This window comes from Cryptomeria japonica, chromosome 2 (genome assembly GCF_030272615.1).
Source record: "Cryptomeria japonica chromosome 2, Sugi_1.0, whole genome shotgun sequence".
Taxonomy (NCBI): Eukaryota; Viridiplantae; Streptophyta; class Pinopsida; order Cupressales; family Cupressaceae; genus Cryptomeria; species Cryptomeria japonica.
The window spans coordinates 292124694-292148024 of NC_081406.1; the positions used below are offsets into that span (position 1 = coordinate 292124694).

At 36.7% G+C, this 23331-nt stretch overlaps 2 protein-coding genes across 3 annotated transcripts in view; both read left to right on the forward strand.

Annotated features, from left to right (window-relative positions):
• Positions 1 to 23331, forward strand: part of LOC131032585 (uncharacterized) — a 55031-nt gene that overhangs the window by 15372 nt on the left and 16328 nt on the right. The window lies entirely within an intron of this gene.
• LOC131032583 (uncharacterized) lies at positions 6439 to 9421 on the forward strand. 2 transcript variants are annotated; one of them, XR_009371522.1, is made up of 4 exons: positions 6640 to 8076; positions 8185 to 8520; positions 8649 to 8721; positions 8824 to 9421. XR_009371522.1 is itself a non-coding variant. In XM_059216581.1 (3 exons), exon 2 carries the CDS (start codon positions 6742 to 6744, stop codon positions 8065 to 8067), a length of 1326 nt encoding a protein of 441 aa, XP_059072564.1. In that variant the 5' UTR covers positions 6439 to 6497; positions 6740 to 6741; the 3' UTR covers positions 8068 to 8076; positions 8185 to 8750. The 2 variants fall into 2 exon arrangements, 1 of the variants encoding a protein (XP_059072564.1); XM_059216581.1 differs by lacking the exon at positions 8824 to 9421 and adding an exon at positions 6439 to 6497 and having other exon boundaries at positions 6740 to 8076; positions 8185 to 8750.

Below are 23331 nucleotides of genomic sequence, written 5' to 3' on the forward strand. Positions count from 1 at the left end.
ATCCTCTACTGCATCTTTTAGCATACCAACCCTCAATGATTGATAAGATGGGGTTTGAAACCCAGGACCTACAACTGCAATAGCATCGGAAGCATGGAATGCCGTGTGAGAGGAGTGTTGGCTTGGTGATGATTGTAATGAATTCATCATATGTTGTCTTTGATGAAACACATACACACATTTGTTTATATTGTCTACCGGTATAACTTCAAGTTGTTTATACTACAACCGGTATGCTAGAGTTTTATCTCTAACCGGTACTTTGTGATAACTGGTATATGCCTAGAAGACAACCAGTGGATACACATTAGTCAGCATCAAGATGAAGATCAAGCGGAGATTCTATCAGGAGATTCAAGGATAACGGTTCATATATTTAACTCTAACCGGTATTGATTGTGTCAATCGGTATTCGTTGATTTTGTGATGAGTTACCACAAATCGTGATGATTTATCCCACCGACATATTTTGGTGATATTTTTGTATGAGTTATGATCACTTGACCAGATACACTGCACCTAGGAAATTGGTTTGGGTTCAAAAGTCCTCCACCGAGGTTGCTCCTAACAGGGTACTACTTTTTATAGGGTATAAGCTTCTAATCAAGCTTTGAGATCTCTAACAACATTTGCTCCTAGCAGAGCACTTTGTAGACCCTAACCGGTCAGTTATCTATTACTGCAGATAGTTAACTTGTGAGTTCCATCTCACTGTGGTTTTTACCTATTTGGGTTTTCCACGTACAAACACTTGTGTTATGGTGGATGTTTTACTTATTGTGGATGTTGTTATATCATTTTGGATTACATGCATTGTGTTTAAAAGTTTTGTTAAGTTCATCTACCGGTTAGTGTTTGAAGTAGTTTTATTTTTGGTGTCACTGATTCACCCCCCCCTCTCAGTGCTTTTCAAGTCCATCAATTGGTATTAGAGCCAAACTTCTTTGAAGCCTAATCGCTTAGAAGGGAGCCTTGAAACCACCATGGGGGACATGAGCTACTTTGAGATGGCTAGAGAGCTAGAAGCTAGCAGAAATGAGCTTGAAACCCATAGGGTCAAACTGAAAGCTTCACAAGTCAAAAGGAGAGAGCTTATTGAACAACTGTTAGAGATATCTGATAATAGTTCTTCAGATGAAGCCAATATTGATGCTTTAGCCGAGGAGGTTGAAAAGTTAAACAGTGAAAAGCTAAATCTGAGGAGAGAGCTAGAAGGTCTTACTATTCGCATGAGTCAGGAACTGGAAGCCAAAAGAGCTGCTGAAGATCTTATCAAGGAAAGAGATAATGAGATTGCCAAGATCAAGTGAGAAAATGCTACCTTGCATGAGCATTTGAATGCTGAAAGAGAAGAGAAGGAGAACTTACAACTAAATCTTGAGTTAGCATCATCTTTGAGAGAGAACCTGTCAAAACATAATGAAGATCTCACCAAACAGCTTACTGAAGCTAATGGGAAACTGGATAAGTTCAACAAGAGTTCTACCTTGCTTGAAGAACAAATTCAATCACAAAGGATGAAAGGTGAGACCTTTGGACTTGGTTTTCACACATTTGAGAAAGGTGAATCCTCCGGTAACAAGAGCAACACTCTTAAGAACAAATTTGCTCTTGAGATCAAGAAGCCTACCAGTAAGAAGGTCTTTAAACCTGTTTGTTTTGTTTGCCATAAACCTGGTCACATTGCAAATGTTTGTAAAGACAAACCTAATAGAAATGCAAGCTACAATACTAATGCTAGGTATGTGTCCAATAAATTTGAAGGTCATTGCTTCACATGCAGAATGTATGGACATAGATCTGTTGAGTACAGATATGGAGCAAATAATCTTGTACCACATATGCATCCAAGACCGAATGGCAACTGGATGAGAAATTTTGATAATTGGGTCAACATGAACTGGCAAAGACCCTACGGCAACTGGTTTAGTCCATTTGAGATGGAAAAGGTAACAAATGTCATTTGCACCATCTGTAATAACTTTGGTCACGTGGCTATGAACTGTAGAAGTAGAACTGGGAGAGGAAATGTAGGACCTTGGAAATCATCTGGTATGGCCTGCTATCATTGTAACAAACCGGGGCTTTTAGCAAAATTCTGTAGATCCAGAAATAGCAAACCAGTCAATTCTTCTAAGGATCTGAAAGGAAAGCAGAAAGTTAATGTTGAAGAAACCAGAGAGGAAATGAATTGGATATGGAAGAAGAAAAATGATGACTCCCTGGAGAAGAAACTGTTCCTTCACCCAGTGAAGAGAACCCAACGTCGGTGAATTAAGCCTTTTAAATATGGCTAAGGGGAGCTTAACGATAAATCCACCTCCGGACCCCTTGAGATGAATGAGCGGTAAGAGAATTTTGAAGCATGAAATTTTGATAACTTTTTGTCAATATGTTATCAACTGGTTTTCTCCTTAGCGGTGAAATTAGGGTTTGTAACCCTAACAGACGAGCATTTAATGCAGTAGGTAAAAAGGATAAAAGCGAGTTTTGACTTTGTTATTTTTACCCTAACGCATTCGAGAAAGAAATTTGGAGCGCTTGCTGAGCTAAGAAAGATTGTTGGCTGATAATTGTCGAAGTTGCATTGTGATTTGCAATCAAGCTGATTTGAAGGTTGCAGAAGATCGAACTGGTGTGCATTTGGGCATTCAACTGGTAAACGAGGTAGCGTGCGGAAAAGGTATTTCTTTGAAAATCCTGCTTCGAATTTTGTTCATTTGCAATGGCATCATCTTCAAAGTCTGTAGAAAGATTAATGATTACATTTGAGCCAATGGAAGTTGTAGAGGTGGAACAAATTGTGTCGTATAATGCATTATCGCAAGTTCTGGGTGGAGTTTTAGTAAAAGGAGATTTGTCAAGTTATATTGATTGTAAGATAGAGGATCTAGGATCAGTATACATTTACACTCAGCTAAAATCCCTCTGTGATGAGAATGGAAAGATTCAAACACATTATGCTAGGGTTTTAGAGAAAGGTTTTCACAACGCCGCTTATTTTCTAGAAGATTTTGAGGAAGAGCATATTAGAATCATTTTGAGTCGGGTTCATGGTGAGAACATGTACTTAGAGAGAACTCACACAATTACCAAGGAAGCCATTCAGGCTGTAACTGGTTATTTCTCAACCGGTGTAGTACCTGAGCTAAGACGAATTTCAAAAGAGATGGTATAATCTCTAACCGGTTTAACATCTGACAAATGTGCTTTTTTTGTTAATAATATCAGAGATCCTGCGGTGAAATTGGCAGCAATGGTGATAGGCTATCAGGTATTTTACTCCATTTGACTAAATAGTGTTCCATCTGCAACAATTCACACAACTTATAAGATGATAGTTGAAAATGCAGATTATGATCTTTGCGAGGCTATTAGAAGACATCTGTTTCTAAATTTGCAATCGATCAAGAAAGACAGCAGCCTAAAGTTCAAATATGGTCAGCTATTGGCTGGGTTATTCTTTTATTTTCAAAATATGCTATCGGGAATAGGTGATATCGAATGGTCAAAGGAACTACCAGTATCAACACAAATCAAGAATAACATCAAGGCTGTAAAGAATACTTTCTCTGCTGCTATGAATAAGTATTTCAATGAGTTTCAAAAGAAGATGAGCATGAGAATGAGATTGCCTGAAGATGTGGTAAGTCATTTTGCAAGAGACATTGTTTTTACTGTTACCACTGATTTTTGTTTGATGCAAGCAATTGAGCCGAGAGAAGAAGAAATGGAAGATATGAGTTATGAGGTGAACCATGACTTACTGGTTGGTTATGCTAATAACCTATTAGCATCTCCTAAAGATAAAAAGAAGGCAAAACTGGATATTGTGGTATTCCAGGATGCACAAGACAAAACCAGCATTGCTCCTGCCACAAGTGGGAAAGGAAAGAAAAAGAAAACTGATGAAGCACCTCCAGTGATAAAGAATACAAGGGTGACTCGGAGTATCCAAACCAAAAAGGAACCGACACCTAAAGTTGATACAAAGAAGGAGAATGTGACAAAGAAAAGAGGTCGGAAGTTAATTCTTCAAGAAGAATCTGAGGGTTTTGACACTGAAGAAGAACCTAAGAAGAAGAAAGCTACTGGTAGAGTAGCAAAGACAGTAAAGGAAGTGCCAAAGGCAACTGTGCCTATTGACATAGCAACTTACAAGCCTGATACCCATTTTGAAAGAACAATGAAGACATTAGGGAGGAATAGATTTGAAAATGTCAAAAAGCATTTTGATTCCTTCACTGAAGATGAGAAGAAGCAAGTCATTCAACAAGTAATCACTCATTTGTGTCATTACAGTAGATTTCCACATGATCTTGAAAAGGTTATTTCAAACTCTTTGTACACTATTCTTTTGGATCAATGGGAGGAAGTTATAAAATTGGAAAAATAAATTATTAATGAGATATTTGTACAATATTTTCCCAATTTGTCTATGGATGAAATAAGGGCTTTGGTTGATAAGTACAAAATTCAATTTGCTTTTAAAGCAAGGAGATTAAGTTACTTAGTGGAAAGAGGGCAATAATAGAAACTGAGACCCATCGAATTGCCTATGAAATCAAACGGATGGAAGAACTCATCCAATCCTCGAAGAATGAGGAAAATGTTGTCAATCAATCAGAAATGGATGAAGAAGAGATTGTACAAGCCGATGAGGTCTATCCTGTTAAGAAGAAGGATGACACCATTATTCATGTTGTTGATGATGTTCAGAATTCAGTTGATCTATCTGGAGACAACACTGCACCAGATATGGAGCCTCTTGCAATCACTGATATATAGGTTACTTTAGTTGAGCAACTGGCAACTCAACTAAAAGTGGTCAATCCACCGGAACCAGAACAACCAGAGAAACCCCAATCTCCACCGGTCTTTCAAGAAACTTAGAAGGAGTCTATGGAAATTGTTGTCACACAGACTTTTGAAAAGGAAACATAGAAGAATCAAGAGAAAGCAATCATTAAGGTTACATCCTCTGAACTGGCAAAGCCATTAGTCACTCCGCAGACTGATGAGGATGATAATGATTCATTAGGCATTTTAGGGCCTATTGATGTTGACAACATGAGCGCATTTGAAATGATGAAGATTGCTAATGTCATGCAATCTAGAGGGCATAAGAAGAGACTGAAAGAGCAAAGGATTGAGGTAGAAACTATTTAGAATGCAGTAGATATCTTATTTGGTCTGCTACCGGAATCATCTACAACACATCTGTCAACCCCTATTAGCAAACTTGGTTAGTTAGTTGTAGATGCATCTGATCAAATCAAGTCACTTGAAGAAGCATCACAAACCTATGCTGAGAAAAGTCACAAGAAGAAGTATGGGGAGAAACTTGCAAAGGACATTGATACTGACAAAATGGCTCTGTCACATAATAAAGATTTGTTGAGAAAAGCTATTGAAACAAAAGGAAAGTATCTTGCTTCTACCTCTAATGTTTCATTCTGTTATTCTGATATCACAAAAAGACAAACAGACACAGAGCAAGAGCTAGAAAGGATATGCAATGCATATATCCCACTTCAAGACTCTATATTTGCTTTTAGCAAATCTGTAGATGATTTGCACAATAGGTTGGATACTTATGATCATGAGAAGGCAAAGAGACTCCGGTCTCTAAGGGAACTCAAGAGTCTACTCACATCACAAGTAGACATACTGCAGAGAGCGTAGTCAAGTGCAGAAGCTATCTTAGCAACTCCAGAAACCTGTACATTGAACTTGATGGAAGAATTCCATTCATAGCTTATATCTACAAAAGAGTACACTGAGAACGTGCTAGCGGCATGGACAAATGCCATATCACAGTTGAAGCAGAACTTTAATGATATTTTCATGAGACTGGCGAATGCATGAACTTTTATTTTAGTTATTGTTGTATATGTTGAACACTTGGATACAAATTTTCTATATATATATTTTTGCTTTTCCAATTTGGTATTGTTGTCAAAGGGGGAGTAGAAATATGAATGTGTGTTTTTTAAAATTTTGTATAATGTATGCATTAAGGGGGAGCATGTGTATATGTGTAAATCTGTTTTGTACGCATACTTAGCAGTATTACTATAAATTTTTTCTAAGTGTTGCCATCAATGCCAAAGGGGGAGATTGTTGGCTTGATGATGATTGTAATGAATTCATCATATGTTGTCATTGATGAAACACATACACACACATTTGTTTATATTGTCTACCAGTATAACTTCAAGTTGTTTATACTACAACTCATAGTTTTAAAAATCGGCGACTCGCCTCGGACTCGCCATGGACTCGCGAGTCCTTTGGCGCCGCGAGTCGACTCGCCTAGGACTCACGAGGCGAGTCCCTGCGAAAGACTCGCGAGCCCAGGAAAATACGCCTGTAAAGGGTAAAAACCGAGTTTTTTTTTTATTTCTCACTCCATTTTGGTTTTTCTTTGGCTATAGCAGGTTAGAAGGGTTTGGAGGAGTAGAGGGAAGAAGGAAAAATCAGCAAGAGAGATCTAGGTAAGGATTTTTTCTCTTTCTTTTTTTTTTTCATTTGAATCATTTCATTTTTTTAAAACTGAAAAAAATCTTGAAAAACAAGGGGATATGTTGCCAAATTTTTTTCTATTTTCTTTCCTAAGTTATTTCCTCTTTTTTTTTCTTGTTTTTGAATGCTATTTTTCCCAAATGATTCATTGTCATTTTTTTTTGTTGATTTTCCATAAAACCCTGCTGATTTTTTTTTTTTCATGTTAAATCAGCAATGGCAAGTTCAACTCCAAGGGCAACCCCAAGGTTAGGAAGACAAAGAGATAAAGCTTGGAAATATGGGATTGCAGGAAGCAAAAAGGGGGAGGTCACTTGCACCGAATGCACAAAATGGATGACTGGTGGAATCAATAGATTAAAATACCACCTTGCACAAATACCTGGATATGGTGTGGAGGCATGCCCCAAATCAACTCCTGAAATTATTAGAGAGATGAAGGCCATTCTTGCTGAGAATGATATGCATAAGGAAGAAAGGCAAAAAACAAGAGAAGCCATGGCAGTTGCAATGAATCCCACATTGTCCACTTCGGGTCCCATTGGTCACAGTCGGGGTCGTCAGTCACTTTCATCTTTTGGTGACAATGAGGGTGAGGCTAGTGGCACTCCTGTTAGATCAGACCCTAATTTTTTTGTACCACGCAATGTTCCAGGTGCACAACCTTCACTTGAAGGTACAGGATGGAATAGAGAGAAGCATGAACAAGCACGGATAGCAGCTTCAAACTTTTGGTTTTACAATAATCTATCTTTCAATGCAGCAAACAATGTGTATTGGGAAAGTTTTGTTAATGCATGTACAGTGGCGGGTAAGGGGTTTAAGGCCCCAACAGGTCATGACTTCAGTGGGCCATTGCTAGAGAAAGCTGTGCAAAATACACAAGGTGTGGTTGATGATCAGAAAAGGTATTGGAAGAGAAAAGGATGCAGCATTTTATCTGATGGATGGACAGATGGACGGAATAGGACTCTTCTCAACTTCTTGGTGGCTTCAAATGGTGCAATGGTATTCATAAAGTCTGTTGATGCCTCAAATGAAATAAAAAATGCAGAGACTTTGTGTAATCTGTTGGATGGTGTGGTTCGGGAAGTTGGAGTTGAGAATGTTGTCCAAATTATCACGGACAACGCAGCTGCATATGTATCTGCAGGTAGAATGCTTATGGAGAGGCATCCTTCGATTACATGGAGTCCCTGTGCTGCACATTGCTTGGACTTGGTGCTAGAGGACATTGGGAAGATTGGATGGGTGAAGAAGGTGGTTGAAGATGCAAAAAGTGTCACCAAATTCATCTACAACCATACTTGGGTGCTTGCTTGGATGAGAAAACACACAAATGGCAAGGACCTTGTGCGACCTGGAGTGACACGATTTGCTAGCCACTTCATCACTTTGCAGAGCATTCTTAGTGCCATTCCTCATCTTAAGCAGATTTTTGTGTCAGATGCTTGGTTGGGGTCTGCATACTCCAAAAGACCTGAAGCAGAGAAGATTGTGAGCATTGTTTTTGATGAAGGGTTCAATAAAAGTGGAGAGTAGTTGACTGTGGTAAGTAACAAACGCAAAAGTAAAGTTTATACAATCTTGTCTATTTGCTGATTTTATTTTTTAGGGGTTGATTTTGTACTAATTTAAAATTTCTTTTTATTTTTGTAGGTGACAGAACCTTTGGTAAGGGTTCTTCGTATGGTGGATGGAGAGGGTGTGCCAATGGGTTTCATTTATGAGGCCATGGATAGGGCCAAAGAGGCCATTTCACATTACTATCGTGGAAATACAAGAAAATGTGAAATCCTTTGGCACATCATTGATCGTAGGTGGACAAACCAACTCCACCAACCGATACATGTCTTCGCCTACTTTTTGAACCCGAAATTCTACTTCTTTGATTCATTTAGGGCTGATGAGGAGGTCATGGCAGGTGTTATTACATGCATTGATAAGATCACACCTGATCCTGAGTTGAGAGACAAGGTTCTTGATGAGTTGGAGGTGAGATTTGACATTTGCAATTGCTCTATCTTTATTTATGAATTCGGAAATGTTCATTATTGAATTTGAGTTTGACACTTTGACTATCTAGTATCTATTTCTGAATTTGGAAATGTTCATTGTTCAAGATCTACAAAAGTGCAGAGGGGAGACTCTTCTCATCACAACTAGCAATTGATAGGAGAGGAAAACAACAACCAGGTAAAAAATTTAGTAACTTAGTTCAATAGTGCAAGAAAAAACCTACAAACTTGATTGTTACATTTTTTTCTCAATTCTAATATTTCTAAATGTTTTTTGTAGATTTATGGTGCCGGCACGCCTAATCTTCAAAAGATAGCTATCCGTGTTTTGTCTCAGCCATGCAGTGCTTCTGGGTGTGAACGAAATTGGAGTGTCTTTGAGAGCATTCACACAAAGAAGAGAAATAGATTGTCACAAAAGCGGCTCAATGATCTATTATTTGTTCGGTACAACCTTCGCCTTCGAGTTAGACAGGGGGAGGGTGTTTCACATGAGGCCATTGACTTGGATGAAATTGATCCATATGGTGATTGGACCATGAATGAACAAAATGATGGTGATGATGTCCTTACCGAAGAAGAAATTGCAGAAATAGAGAGAGGAGTAGCACAAGATGCAGAAGGAGCAAGATTGGATGAAGATGAGGACGAAGATGAGGATGATGATGAGGACTTTGACTTTGAAGAAGAATCATCTCACCATTTAGATACCACAACACCCACTGCTACTACTTCTAGCTCAAGCCCTAAAAAACTGAGCTATATTAGGAAAAATACAAAGAGGAAGATGTAGTCTTCTCTTTGGTTTGTTCATTCACATTGTTGTTTTTCACATTTGGAGTTGGAGTTGGACATATCATTATATGTAATTTTGTGAACATTTATATACTTATGTTGCCATTATACATTTTAGAGTTGAAAGTTGAAACTTGAATATGCTGCCATGAATGATGAAACTTCAAATATTGCATGTTTGTAGATCATATGACATGTGTAATGTTTCAATTATGGCACTTATGTTCTCTAAATGCATTAATTTCTTTATGTTTTTTTTGTAAAACTACCGTTTTTTTTTTGCCGAGTCTTTCGCGAGTCTTTCACGAGTTCGAGTCCGAGTCCAAAATTTTGGTTTGCCGAGTCCAAGGTGAGTCCGAGATTTTCAACTATGCAGTACAACTAGTATGCTAGAGGTTTATCTCTAACCGGTACTTTGTGATAACCGATATATGCATAGAAGACAACTAGTGGATACACATTAGTCGGCATCAAGATGTAGATCAAGCAGAGATTCTATCAGGAGATTCAAGGATAACGGTTCATATATTTAACTCTAACCGGTATTGATTGTTCCAACTGGTATTCGTTGATTTTGTGATGAGTTGCCACAAATCGTGATATTTTGACGGTATTTTTGTGATGAGTTATGATCACTTGACCAAATACACTGCACCTGGGAAATTGTGTTATGATTTCTTTGGGCCGACATGAAATCTTAATGTCTATATATTAACATCACAGTGAATTATTTCATATGAGTGAAAGTGATATGTTGTGTGCGAAAGACAAAAGAGTTAAGTTGCAGAGTATGCAGAAGAGCAGTGTTGAATATGTTTAGAAGGATCTGATCAAGCAATTATTGTGCTACTCAGACAGATCGAACCAATCCTGTTGTTTTCTAACAATCACAACATAATTCAAATCCCCTATAAGCTCTAACAAGCTTCTTTGTATAAATCCTCTAACAGGGTGATCCATTAGTTTGGGTTCAGAAATCCTCCACTGAGGTTACTCCCATAGTTGAAAAACTCAGACTCGCCACAGACTTGGCAAACCAAAACTTTGGACTCGGACTTGGACTCGAACTTGTGAAAGACTCATGAAAGACTCGGCAAAAAAAACAACCGTAGTTTTACAAAAAAACATAAAGAAATTAATGCATTTAGAGAACATAAGAGCCATAATTGAAACATTACACATGTCACATACTCATAGTTTCAAACTTTCAACTCTAAAATGTATAATACCAAGATTTCTTCAATGCTAATTATGCTTTTATATGGAGCCTAATCAGACTCAGAGGTTAAATTTTCCCTACTTCCATCGATGCAATTTCCCCCTATATTTTTCGATGGGGGTTTGGGGGCAGCGCCCCCAAGTTGGGGTCAAGGGGCATCGCCCCTTGCGGGGTCAAGGGGTAGCGCCCCTTGCGCGCTCTCGCGAGGCCAAAAATACTTTATTATTTTATAAAGGCGTTGGGTGTTATTTTTCTTTTATTTTTCACTCCCTCAGTTATGCCAAATGAAGGCAAATTTAAAAAAAAAAAACTCAATTTTAAAGCTTGCATGACTTTTTTTCTGGGTCGCGCGAGTCCTTGCAAAAGACTTGCGAGTCTTTCAGATGGACTTGCCAGGACTCGCCTCGCGAGTCCTTGGCGAGTCGACTCGTGGCTCCCATGGACTCACGAGTCTGTGGCGAGTCCACGAGTTTTAAAACTATGGTTACTCCTAACAGGGTAATACCTTTTACAGGGTATAAGCTTCTAATCAAGCTTTAGGATCTCTAACAAGATTTGCTCCTAGCAGAGCACTTTGTAGACCTTAACCGGTCAGTTATCTATTACTGCAGATAGTTAACTTGTGAGTTCCATCTCACTGTGGTTTTTACTTATTTGGGTTTTCCATGTACAAACACTTGTGTTATGGTGGATGTTTTCCTTATTGTGGATGCTGTTATATCATTTTGGATTACATGCATTGTGTTTAAAAGTTTTGTTGAGTTCATCTACCGATTAGTGTTTGAAGTAGTTTTATTTTTGGTGTCACTGATTCACCCCCCCCTCTCAGTGCTTTTCAAGTCCATCAAGGAGTACCAATAATTAGCAATTGCCTTCTTTACTTGTTCCGTGACAGTTTTCCTCCATCCTGTACTCTCCAAAGTGGTTTGTGATCCTAGTGTAGTACGAGGTTGGAAGAAAGCATTAATGTTTCCTCCACCTGTGTTTGGTCCACGTGCTATAGAATTATGTGTCGACTTAGATTCCCTGAAACCCCCATCTTCACCTTCCTCACCCAAATCGTTCATCATAGGATTTGTAGAACTAGAACCTAATTCAACCCCAATTCTTGCCTTTTTGGCCTTATTCTCAGCAATCCCTTCAAGAGATTGCTTTGCCTGATTCGAGACATTTGCATATTTCGGTGTTATTTCCTCGTTCTTTTGACAAATGCCATTTGAAACGATAAATTCTACCACTGATGTCCTCTAGACACCAATTGCACTTGACCTTCGTGCTACCTGGAATTGTTGTGCAATGTATCCACAAAAAGTCTTTTTGACGTGGCATTCTGATCAAGAATCAAATCTACAAAAACATTACACAGTCTTTAACTTTTGAGTGAGAAAACCAAATTGTTGAGTTGAGGATTTTGATGCAGCAGGTTATGATGGTTTTGGTTGGTTTGAACATGTTAGAAAAATTTGTGTGTAGCGTAAACCATGTGTTCAATTCAAAACACAAATTGATTAAAAAATATCAAATTGTCACTAAAGCATAAACCATTACATGTCTTTCTGAGTTTCTTATTGATTTTGATCTGGGATTCAAATTCTTAAACAATATGGGAAATAATTCAACAAGTTTTCTTTAAAACAACTCTTCGAGTTCAAACTATCCTTGAATTTTCTACTATAGTTATTTGATAATAACGAAAACATTCTAGGACAAATGTATGGCATGCTTGAAGATTTCAATATATAGCAGTAGTCCCAAAACTCTAGTTTTCAGATCTTTTCTTTCTTACATGTTACTCCTATGATCTGGTTTATCAGACAAGAATGGAGACAAAAATTCAGACTCTGAAGGAGCAAGTTAAGCGACTTGAACAGTTATTTAATGTGATACTGTAATTTCTAAATTTACTGATAAAATTATTGTAATTTCTAAATTTCTATTTAATGTGATACAATAATTACAGTAATTTCTAAATTTCTAATTAAACTACAGTGTATCAAATTACTGTTAACATACTGTAATTGATATATTTAATACTTATTTTGGTGTATAATTATTTTTCATCAAAATAAGTAAAAAAAAATGATATTTCAATTACAGGCAGTAACTGTATATTTGATATATCAAATTATAGTATAAAATATACTGTAATATTTATCTGTTAAATGTAATTTATAATATAAAATATAAAATATTTATACAATATATTTCATTCCGTAATTTACAATTTTACAATATATCAAATATTTATACACAAATTACAGTATAAAATTTACAATTTTACAGTATATCAAATATTTATAGACAATTTACAATATAAATTTATAAAATATACATTGTTAAATGTAAATTACAGTATAAAATGTAAATTATATGTATGCTCAAACTATATGTATGCAGTACATGATGTATAAAATACAAAATAAGTTACAGTATAACTATACATCATGTATAAAATATACCATATAAGTTAATAGTAAAATACAGTAACATTATAATAGTAATTTACATTTAACAGTAACTTATTGTATTTTGTAATATACTGTAAAGTTAGCAGTAAAATACAGTAACAGTAACAATATACATCATGTATATTTTATACTGTAATTTACATGTTAACAGTAACTTATACGATAACAGTATAAGTTACTGTTAAATGTAAATTACAGTATAAAATATACTGTATATCAACAACTAATACAGTGACTGTTAAATGTAAATTTATATATCTACAACGTATTTTGATGAAGAAAATTTGTAAAACATTTGGAAAGAAATGGCATAAATACTTGATAAATAATGGCCGGGAAAATGTGTTGCCTGGCTCTTGTTGGGAAAAAAGATGAATTGTAGCAGCTCCGGGAAGATAAGCCTCTCGCACCTAGCAGCTCACGCGATCAATCAGCAGAACGTCAAACTTAGTCTGCGTCAGCTCCAATATGAGAAACCCTACCGCGTCGCACACTGTAAAGGAAAAGCGCACATTTTTCGCACCTTATTTTCGTGATATCAGGTTTTTTTCGTGCCACGGTGATTACGGGAGATTAATCGTGCATTTATTCCGGTTTAATCGGGAAAAGTCGTTGAAAATCGTTTTGATTGGTCAACAATTTTAACTGGCGATTTTGGGGAATGAATTAGCAACACATCTGATTCCCGATTAATCGAGTATAATCGCGATTAATTCCGGATTGTTGCTTCTAAGGTTTATACAAGTTGAGGACTCAGGAAAGTGAAAAACTCAAGAAATTTAGAGTTTTTTAAAGATTTAAAACTTGTTTCAGGCACCCTTTATTGAATACACCTTAAAGACACAATAAAATCATCAAACTCGGCTCATTTGATTACATACACAAGTATACATCAATCACATAAGCATAAACGCAAATTGTAGCTGAAGGAAATAACAAACATAGATATATAAATATTGTCAAATGTATACAATATTACAAAACTCATGGAATAAAAAATCCATGTCATCATATGATCATCATCAAATGTTTCATACAAATACCAAAGGTAAATACAACTACAAGCCTATGGCTCAGAGGAGCTTGCACGGCAGCACCCTCCGGCCTTGGCCCCTTGCGAAGGCGTCTAAGGTAGGTCCTGGATGATTCGACAGCCATAGCCGCTCCCCGTGACACCATGCCATGCTCACCAACATCAGGAACATCCGTGTCACTATCTGCCTCTGAATCTCCTGTTTGTGCTCGTGCTCTCCGCTCCTCCTCTGCCATGGCTACAGTCTCAGCCTCTATATCTACCTGGTCGATCCAATCAGTGTCAGACTTGGTGGTTAAATTTTCCCTACTTCTATCGATGCAATTTCCCCCCATATTTTTTGACGGAGGTTTGGGGGCAGCGCCCCCAAGGTGGGGTCAAGGGGCATCGTTGTCATGTCCCCTTTCTAGAGTGGACATCAGAGACGGAGGAGTTGGCCTATCATTGGAGTCTCGCAGGCTACCAGAGGTTGATTGGGACTCATTCAGTGCATATGGTGACTGGATTTTGGCTTTACAAGCAATTTGGAGCCAGTTTGGAGCAGTTTCTAGATTTTAGGGGATATCCCTAAATTTTAGGTCGTCGTGACAGTTGCCAGTCGTGAGGTTATTCATGACCTTTCAGATGGTTTCAGTTTCAGGAGATTTGGGTGTGTTTCCTAGTTTCTAGGAGCATCCGTAGATTTTAGGGATGAGACTACCAGTTGATCCATGATTTCCGACATCAGTCACAGACAGGTGACAGGTTCAGTTTCAGGCTTTTGGTGTGTTTCGAGCTTTCTGTAGCTATTTGGGTTATATTTTTAATATATTTAAATATTTCCTAAGTTAGTGTTTTAATATTTTAAATAAGGCTATGTCTATAGCCATTTCAGAGTAATAAGGGTTTTTTGGCTTCATCTGGATTCGTATGCCCATGTGTTATAGCTTGTTGGAAAGGTCCTGAACTTTTCTAAATGATTTTCACTTGCCAGGGTCCTTTTAGCGCTTGGAGTTATTTTATATTGAAAAAGTGGTGTTTTTTCTATACTTGGGCGCCCAATATTGGGAAATATGACTTTATATTAAAGAGCACTTTTCATGTATCTTTAGGGTTCGATTTGGAAGGAAAGAGATATAAGGAGAAGGAAACCTAATTTCTCATTATCTTTTACATATTGAAAACTTGTTTTGTGCAATATTGCTCTGGTAGAGCAATTCTTCAATCTGGGATGCAAACCCCATGATTGGTATTGGCTGGGACGTAGCCCTCAGCTATCAATTGGTAGTGGATTCTTTTGGCATTGGCATTATTGGTCAGAGTGTATGCGCTATTCCTTGTGGAGATTCAGATTGCTTGGTGACGGTTTCAACAGGGTGGTTGAATTTCCCAGTTGGGGTGTGATTGTTTCAGCTTGATGCCACCATTACAGCAGGTACACTTTACGTTGGAAGTGGTGAAGACTTTCATTCAGCCATAGCTGGTGTTCTTGGTTTGTGTTCATCATCTACCCTTCAGTTGGCGCCATTATTGGATGTAAGCACATCCCCAGTGCATAGGGAATAATCTGGATATTATAAATCAGAAATCTTCCTGGTACGATTTGTATCAATTCTACTTTTTGTCTTTGTGTTATTTAATTTTAGTGCAATCAAATCTACTTTTTGTCTTTGTGTTATTTAATTGGTGATAATAATACAATTATTAAATGGCAGATAGATTTCTTTTTAGGTCCATGTACTTTCTGAAGCTGAAGCACACACTTGCTTTTGTAGTGTTTAAAGATTCTTGTCTGACCATAAGCACTACCTTTGTATGCCTTTGGTAGCATGCATGTTCCCTTTAGTTTCTATTTGCATTTTTTGCTCATTTATTTGCTTGCAAATGAGCATCCCATGATTTTATCTTTATTGCTTAAAAAATGATCTTTTTGATTGCCTTGTAGCAAATAGTCACTGTGTTATGTCCCCTTTTTGTATTGTGGTATGGACCAAAATGTCAATTTCCTATTTCTTGTGTCTTCTTTGGTCCAAGTTTGTGTGTGTGCTCTTCCTCTTCTTTGTAATGTTCCCTTTCTAGGAGAGAAGCAGATGCGCATGGTTGGTCTATTATCTCGGTTCTTGTAGGTTAGCAGAATGGTTAGGGGATTCATTCTGAGGGGCATAGAGCTTTGCAAGGGCTTTGTGAACTATTTTGAGCATTTATACAACAGTTCCTACTTTTTAGGGAAGTCTCCTATTTTTTAGGGAGAACTAGCAGTTGATTGGATGACCACCCAGGGGACCACGGAGTGGAGTAGGAGCCTTTTTGAGTAGTTTCTGGAGTTTGGAGTGAGGTTCCTATTTTTTAGGAGGAATTGTCAGTTAGCCTACAAGACTCAGGTGGCATCAGTGACCATAGTGCTTCAGATGAAATTCAAATCTGAGTCTCAGATTGCATTCTATGAATAAATTATTTCCTAAGTTATGGATTTAAATAAATTATATTAAAGTGAGATTATAATCACTTTATAATAAAATAACTTATAATAAGTTGGCCCCCTTTTTCCTAGGCGTTGAGGCATAAAATGTTGTAATAAAAAGGGGAAATCATTATAATAATAAAGTATAATGCCTAAGGGGTCAATTTTTAAAGGAAGGCATAGATTTTATTAAAAAATTAAGTTGAAAACATGGAAACCCTAAAAGTGACGACCTAGGGTTTGGAGACTTTTAAAAAGGCATTTGGAGGTCATTTTTCATCATTCCTTGATTCATTTTTTATATACTTTCATCCTTGGAGAGGTCTGCAACAACAAGCTTCGGTTGGATTTTAGGTTGGGAACGAAAACTCTGAATCTTCTTGAGTGTTTGGACGAAAACCCACTCACTTGCAACATTGAAGGATCCTCTTTCAGGCCATTTGGGGTCAAGATTTGGAGGAGATATTACATTTACAGCAGGTCTGAGACATCATCAGCAAATCTAAGCAGTTTAGAGGACATTTCTAGCGAAATAAGTGCTAAATATTGTTGGCCGTACCATCTACAGCAGGGCCGTACCATTCATTCATGGCCTGTGAGGTCAAATAAATAATTTAGAGGGTTTTAGCAGCACAGTTTGTTCCAAAAATTTATTGCCGATGAGTAACTTCTAAGTTACTGGTTCAGGGACCGTTTCGGGTTCGAAGAACCCAGTATGCTGACACGACAATTTTGAAAATGGGTTTGGGTTTGTTAGTACAAAAACATGTAATTTATATATATATATATATATATTTTGATATTTGTGAAGCCTATAAGCATGAATTAAAAATTGCATGTCACATAGCATCATATAAACAACAAAACAAACATAAGATTGTAATCATAGCATCATGATGATACCATAATAGCATCATATACATCAAGTTTAATATTAAAATGACAAAATATTCAAGTAGCATTGTTTCAACTTTCAACAATATAAAGTTTAATCAACAAATGGATCATCTAATTCATCCTCTTCCGCCTCATTGACATTGACATTAGATGAGCCAATGCCACTTTTAGAGGTGAAATGAGTGAATATAATGTTTTAGAAGTCACTTTTAGGGTATAAGTTTCACTTTTTAGCAGGCGGAATTCAAAAAAATAAATTAATTTTGCATATAATTTTCTTTTTTGGGCCACCCAGCCGCCCTAGTTCGACTGGATTCGACCCGGGTTCGCCTAGGGACGAACCACCTCTGGGTTTTTCGAACCCTGGTTGAACCCAGTCTAAACTGGACCCGAACCAGAAACCCGTTCGAACCAGGACCGATACTGGGGGGGTCCAAGGGCGAACCCGGTAACTTGGAGTAACTTCAGTGGATCCAAGGGTTTTTTAGGAGAATTGGAACATGTGGGGTCTACATGAGCATTTCATTGAGGAAAATTGTCAGAATTTGGGAATCTAGCCTAGTGACCCTGAAGGATTTGCATTGTACATTCATAATTTGTTTTTGGTAATTATTAGTGAGGCAAATAAAACTCATTGGTGCCATTGGTGGCAAATAAAAGCACATGTATTAGCCAATTCACTAGTTCAAGCAATAAAACCACTCCTACTAGGCTAGTGCTAGACACATGGTATGCTAGTTTGGTCTTGAATGCTAGAACTTGTTCATTCTTTGAATTCATTATTTGCTGCAATTAAATTAGAATTTTGAGTTTTGGTTTCAGTCAATTATTAGTTTGTATTTTGCATCACTCATTGAACAAGCAAAAACATCAAAACTCATCAAAAATCTAAAATACATTCGCTGGTCAAAGATTTCAAGTCAAATCAAAACCATCAGATTGGGTCGAATTCCTAGTTGGCATATTTCACTCTTTCCCCCTATGTTTGTCTAAGGTTCTTGAAGCCTCAAAGCATGGAGGTATGTCCATACTTCTAAGTGCTTTTTAGTCATCAGATGCTTGAAGTTCCTCATCTATGTATGCCTTCCCATTTAAGTCCGACTTTCTTGGTCCTTGTCAGACTTTTGGGCTTCACCATCTTGGCATACCTTTTCACCAAACTCTGCTTCTCCTTTATGCTTTGTTGGAGTTTTGAACTTGTCCTTACCTTCATGCCTGTTGCTTGAATTTCAATCTTTGACCAATGGTAAGAGTCATGGAGTATCTTCAATATGTGAACTCTGATACTCTTGCCTTGTTTGCATTGTTCATCTCACCTCCCTGCGTACTTATCCTAGAGCACCATCAATGGTTTTCTCCTCCAGGAAAATATTATTTAATATTTAGGGTGTGAATTCATTTGTACCTCCGGTAATGCAAACTAAGAAGGCAACCTTTGCTGCCAATAATGCAGTGGTTAGAGTTTAAACCTCATGAGGTCTCCCACCATTATTGTAAAGGACATTTGTAGATTGTTGAAGAAATTTCCCAATGCATCCTAAGTGCATCCAAGCATACAAGGCATGATTCTAAGTGGGATTTAAGGGGAAAATGATACCTATTACATGTGGGCATTCTTTCATGCATACCATTCATGAGATATTAGCATTTAGTTGTAATGTTCCCAAAGTTTCATAAAGTGGCTTAATTAAATTAATTGATTAAGTTGTCCAAAAACTAATGTAATCTCTAAAGGATGTCTTTAATTAATTAATTTAATTATAAAATAAAGTGAAAATAATAAAATAATAAAATAAGCCACTTTATTAAATAAATTTCTCCAATTATGCTGGCCCAATCTTCTAGATGTTTCTTGGAGATCTTTATAAGGAGGTTCTTGGGGTTGTAGCAAAGCATGCTTATTGATTTGATATGACGATTTATGAATTTTGGAGACAGAAACCTTCAAGAGTTTGACAAAAGGGTTGGACAAAAACCTAACACTTCCTAAGGGTGGATTCACGACGGAATTCACAATTGGGCCAAAATTGTGAAGTCTCCAATGTAGACAAATTTGCAGTAATAAAGGGGATTTGCAGAACTGAGTCTCCAAGTGACTTGTTTTAATGTTTATTGTATGTCTGAATATTTTATATATTCATGGTTATTGACGATTGGATGGATGTAATGTTGATTCAAATGATATTGGAAGCCAATTCATATTTTGATCTTCTAAAGTTGGCATTTGAAATCTTTTAATTCTATTTCTGTGAATATCAAGTGACCAAAATACTTGTTGAAGAGTTATAAAATTTGTGAAATATTTGTATCGTCTATCTAATGTCTGGCAAATAAGGTTTATATCAGAAGTTCTTGTATTTAGCCCAAACACAAGGCAATCTATTCTATTTTAGCCAGTGTGAAGGACAAATAAGGTATTTCATTTCATTCAAGATGATTCGATAGTGGAAAAATATTAAAAATGTGGACTATTGTTTGAAATGAATATTTCATATTAACCTTAGCTATCGGGTTAATAATTTGGCTCAACTATATTATTATTGGGAGGAAGTAGTGAATAGAGTCATTGAAGCTCAACTATTTGGTGTGATTATTCTAGTGGCTCTGAGCGATTGGAATTCATTTCCTCTTTGTTGCGACATTACCTCCTCACATGAAGACTGCAATTGACAGGAATAGTGATCATTGTTTGGGAAAGGAATTTTAGCTTTTACTAGGCGAGAATGATATATAGTCAGAGAGTTATCCTCACCAAAGGGATTCATAGCTAGTGAGCAATCTTCAACAGCCAAGAAAACCTTCCTTCTTGAGGAGATTATTTCATTGAGACTTGGAGTTGTGAGGGTCTTTACTCTTTACATTAATCCAGTCTTCAACATTCTTTTTGTGGGTAATAGGGCTTTAGCATTTTAATAAAACAATTATTATGAAAAATATTTGGAAACCCTAATTGGAATTTTTTGTTGAGCACTTGTGTTTAAATGCTTGAATTCAAGGGGGAAAACATGTGAAGATCTCGTGCACTTAAGGATGAAAACCCTCATGGCCAAAGGAGCAATCTCACCTAGAGGTTGTGAAGGACTTTAGTGGTGGTGGATATTGGTGATTTTGAATTTCCACAAGACTTTTTGTTGTCATGGGAGTAAACTTCGCATTTCCTCTTCTATATTGTTGTTGTAGCAACATTTTGTGGTGCATCTCATGCGGCCATGCCCACTCATATTGTAATGTCCCCATCCTAGTCAGGGGTTTGAGGAGTTAGCCTATTTTTGGACCCTTGTAGGCTAACAGGGTATGGATAAGGGGGTCAGTAATGCAGTATCTTGAGGAGTGGTCTGTCTATTTGTTCTAGTTTAGTGTTGAGTTCAGTTTTTGTCTTTGTTTCGTCAGTTTCTGACATTATATGAGGATTTCCTAATTTTTAGGGAAAAACTGCTAAAAATAGACATGGTCCTATTTTCGTTAGCGTGGCGAACTGTGGCCCCAACTTCTGACAGATTTAGTTTCTGAGCAATAATGAGAGATGGATTTTTAAGTGGTTCCATAGGCAATTAATATTTTAATGAAATATTAATATAAAACCAGAAAGTGCATCACTTAAATTTATTAAGTGAAAAATTAATATCTCCTAAGTTAGGCATTGCTTTTAGGGTTAAGTTGGGAACCGTAAAAGCAAGTTATGATTTTTAAATCCCTAATTGCCAAAAATCGTACTTTTTGGGTATTTAGGCAGCCAAGATGGAAATTAAACCTCATTCATTGATATTGAGCATTTGACATTTCTTCTGAGCACTTGGCTATGGCGGCTAGGGTTTGGACCTGTTTTGGAGAGCGTGCATTCTCCAGAATTCAGTAGCTTTGAGATTGTGAAAGATCAATTGAATTGTTGCAGCTTGGTTGACTTCATTTAGAAGTCAAATTGAATTAAATTGGGGCAGATTTGGCTTCTTACAAGGCAGATTTGTTGTAGGTTTCCTATTTACTGTTTGTTGTTAATTCTTTTGTGGTTTGGAGGCTTCTTTTTCCCCAAACACACAGCTTACTCATTTATTGGTGCCATCTTCCAGTGTTTGGGTGTCTTAGTATTAAATAAGAGCAGATCTGAATTGTTTCAGAATAAAAATCAGAACTTTGTAAGTTGCTGATTGAATTCTTTTAATTCAATAAATTGGCTAAGGACCTACGGGTATGCTTCTAAATTCCCCAGTTTATTGTTTCAGTTGATTAATTTCATGTATTATTTCGATATGTGTTGCAAGTTAAAGAAACCCCCTTCTGCAACTTCTGTCTATTTCTTAAAGACCATCTTAATAATCAAAATTACAAAGAAGATCTACAAATTACAGCAGGTTGAAGAGTTGAACCAGCAAGGGTTCATCACACATATAGGGGAAGTCTAGAATCTTGTTCCAACCAATGGTTGTTGTAAATTTGGATTATCATTATTGTTGTGTATTACCTTGAAGAAAATCAGGGTTATTAATGTAATATAAATATTGTGAAAAATCCAGGATTTGCTCAATCTGTAAGTTTGAAATATATCTATATTCTATGTACTGGCTTGATTTGTAATACAGTGTTAATATTATTCGGGTAGAATAATTTAGAGTTCTTATTTCAAGGTAAATAATGAAGTCTATAGTATAACACTGAGACGTTAAGGTAGCTGGTATACGCTGATGTAATTTAGGGTTTATAAGGTTTTTGAGTAAATATGTTGAAATTCGTAAAAAAATTTGCCTTATATTTGGTTGAGACATTATAGTGGTATGAGAGCAGTATTGAAGTTTTTATGCTCGAAGCTTAATTGCCAAAGATTTTTTGAGGATATTATAGTTTTATCAAAGCTACTTTTCCTACTAGCTTGTGAAGCATGGGGCAATCAAATATTGTTGACAATTTCAATATAGAGCTTTATACTAGTTTCAATGTATACGGAACCCTCTCTATAGATGTTCAAATAGTAACTCCTTTTTTACGCTTCAAGGAATTGATGAGATTATTAGTCGAAGAGACTATTAAATGTTTTGCATGGTATTGGAATCTACCAAAAGAATTGAAGGCAGCTTTGTCATTTGTAAAATATATAGAATTTTGTTTCCCAAATTGCCCAAAGTGACATAAAATCAAAGGGTGGACAAATACAAAAAAAGAACCACAAAAGAAGCACAATTCAGTTCTAGCTGAAGCACATGAGAAAGAGAAAAGGTCTTTGTAGAGTGAAGAGCATGTAGAATTAGAAGCACAATCAGCATCAAAGTATAAATCATTTTTGAAGAAACCATATGGCAGCAACTCAAAGGAAGGCTCATAGAAGAAGGGACATCATGCATCCCCTTCAAGGACCACACCTTTAGTTGTTAAAAAGAAGATAAATGAAGGTACACAAAACGAGTGGAGAAGAAAGAGACTTTGCATCTCTTGCAATGAACTTTGGGAGTTAAGCCACAAATTTCAAAGAAAAATGAAGTGTTGTTAGGAGGAGAAGAAGAGAGGATGGAAATAGAGGTTTAATGAGTCACAAAGGAGCAAATGGGATCTACATTGGATGTTGCAAGTAAAGATTCCTTAATTAATATTTCAATTTTCTCTAATGAGCTCCCACTTCAAGAAAGTGTTCATTGTAATGAAATTAATGAAAAATCAGCGTTGCAAGAAATGAAGTCACCATTGTTAGCAAGAATACATAAATCTCTTATATGAGGACACAATAACTCTTATCCAGACAACATAAATGGTGAAGGATACCACTCTCTTTATTGAGTAAATAAATCCTTATTTGAATAAGAAATTTTGATGGTTGGTAATGAAGAAGAGAAGACAAGGAGAGCTGATAAAAATTCAGGACAAATGATAGAACCTGAACTGGTGAATTTTAGTGGTGTCCAAAGCATCCCTATTAAAATTTTAATTAGTGAAAAGAATGAGTCATTGCC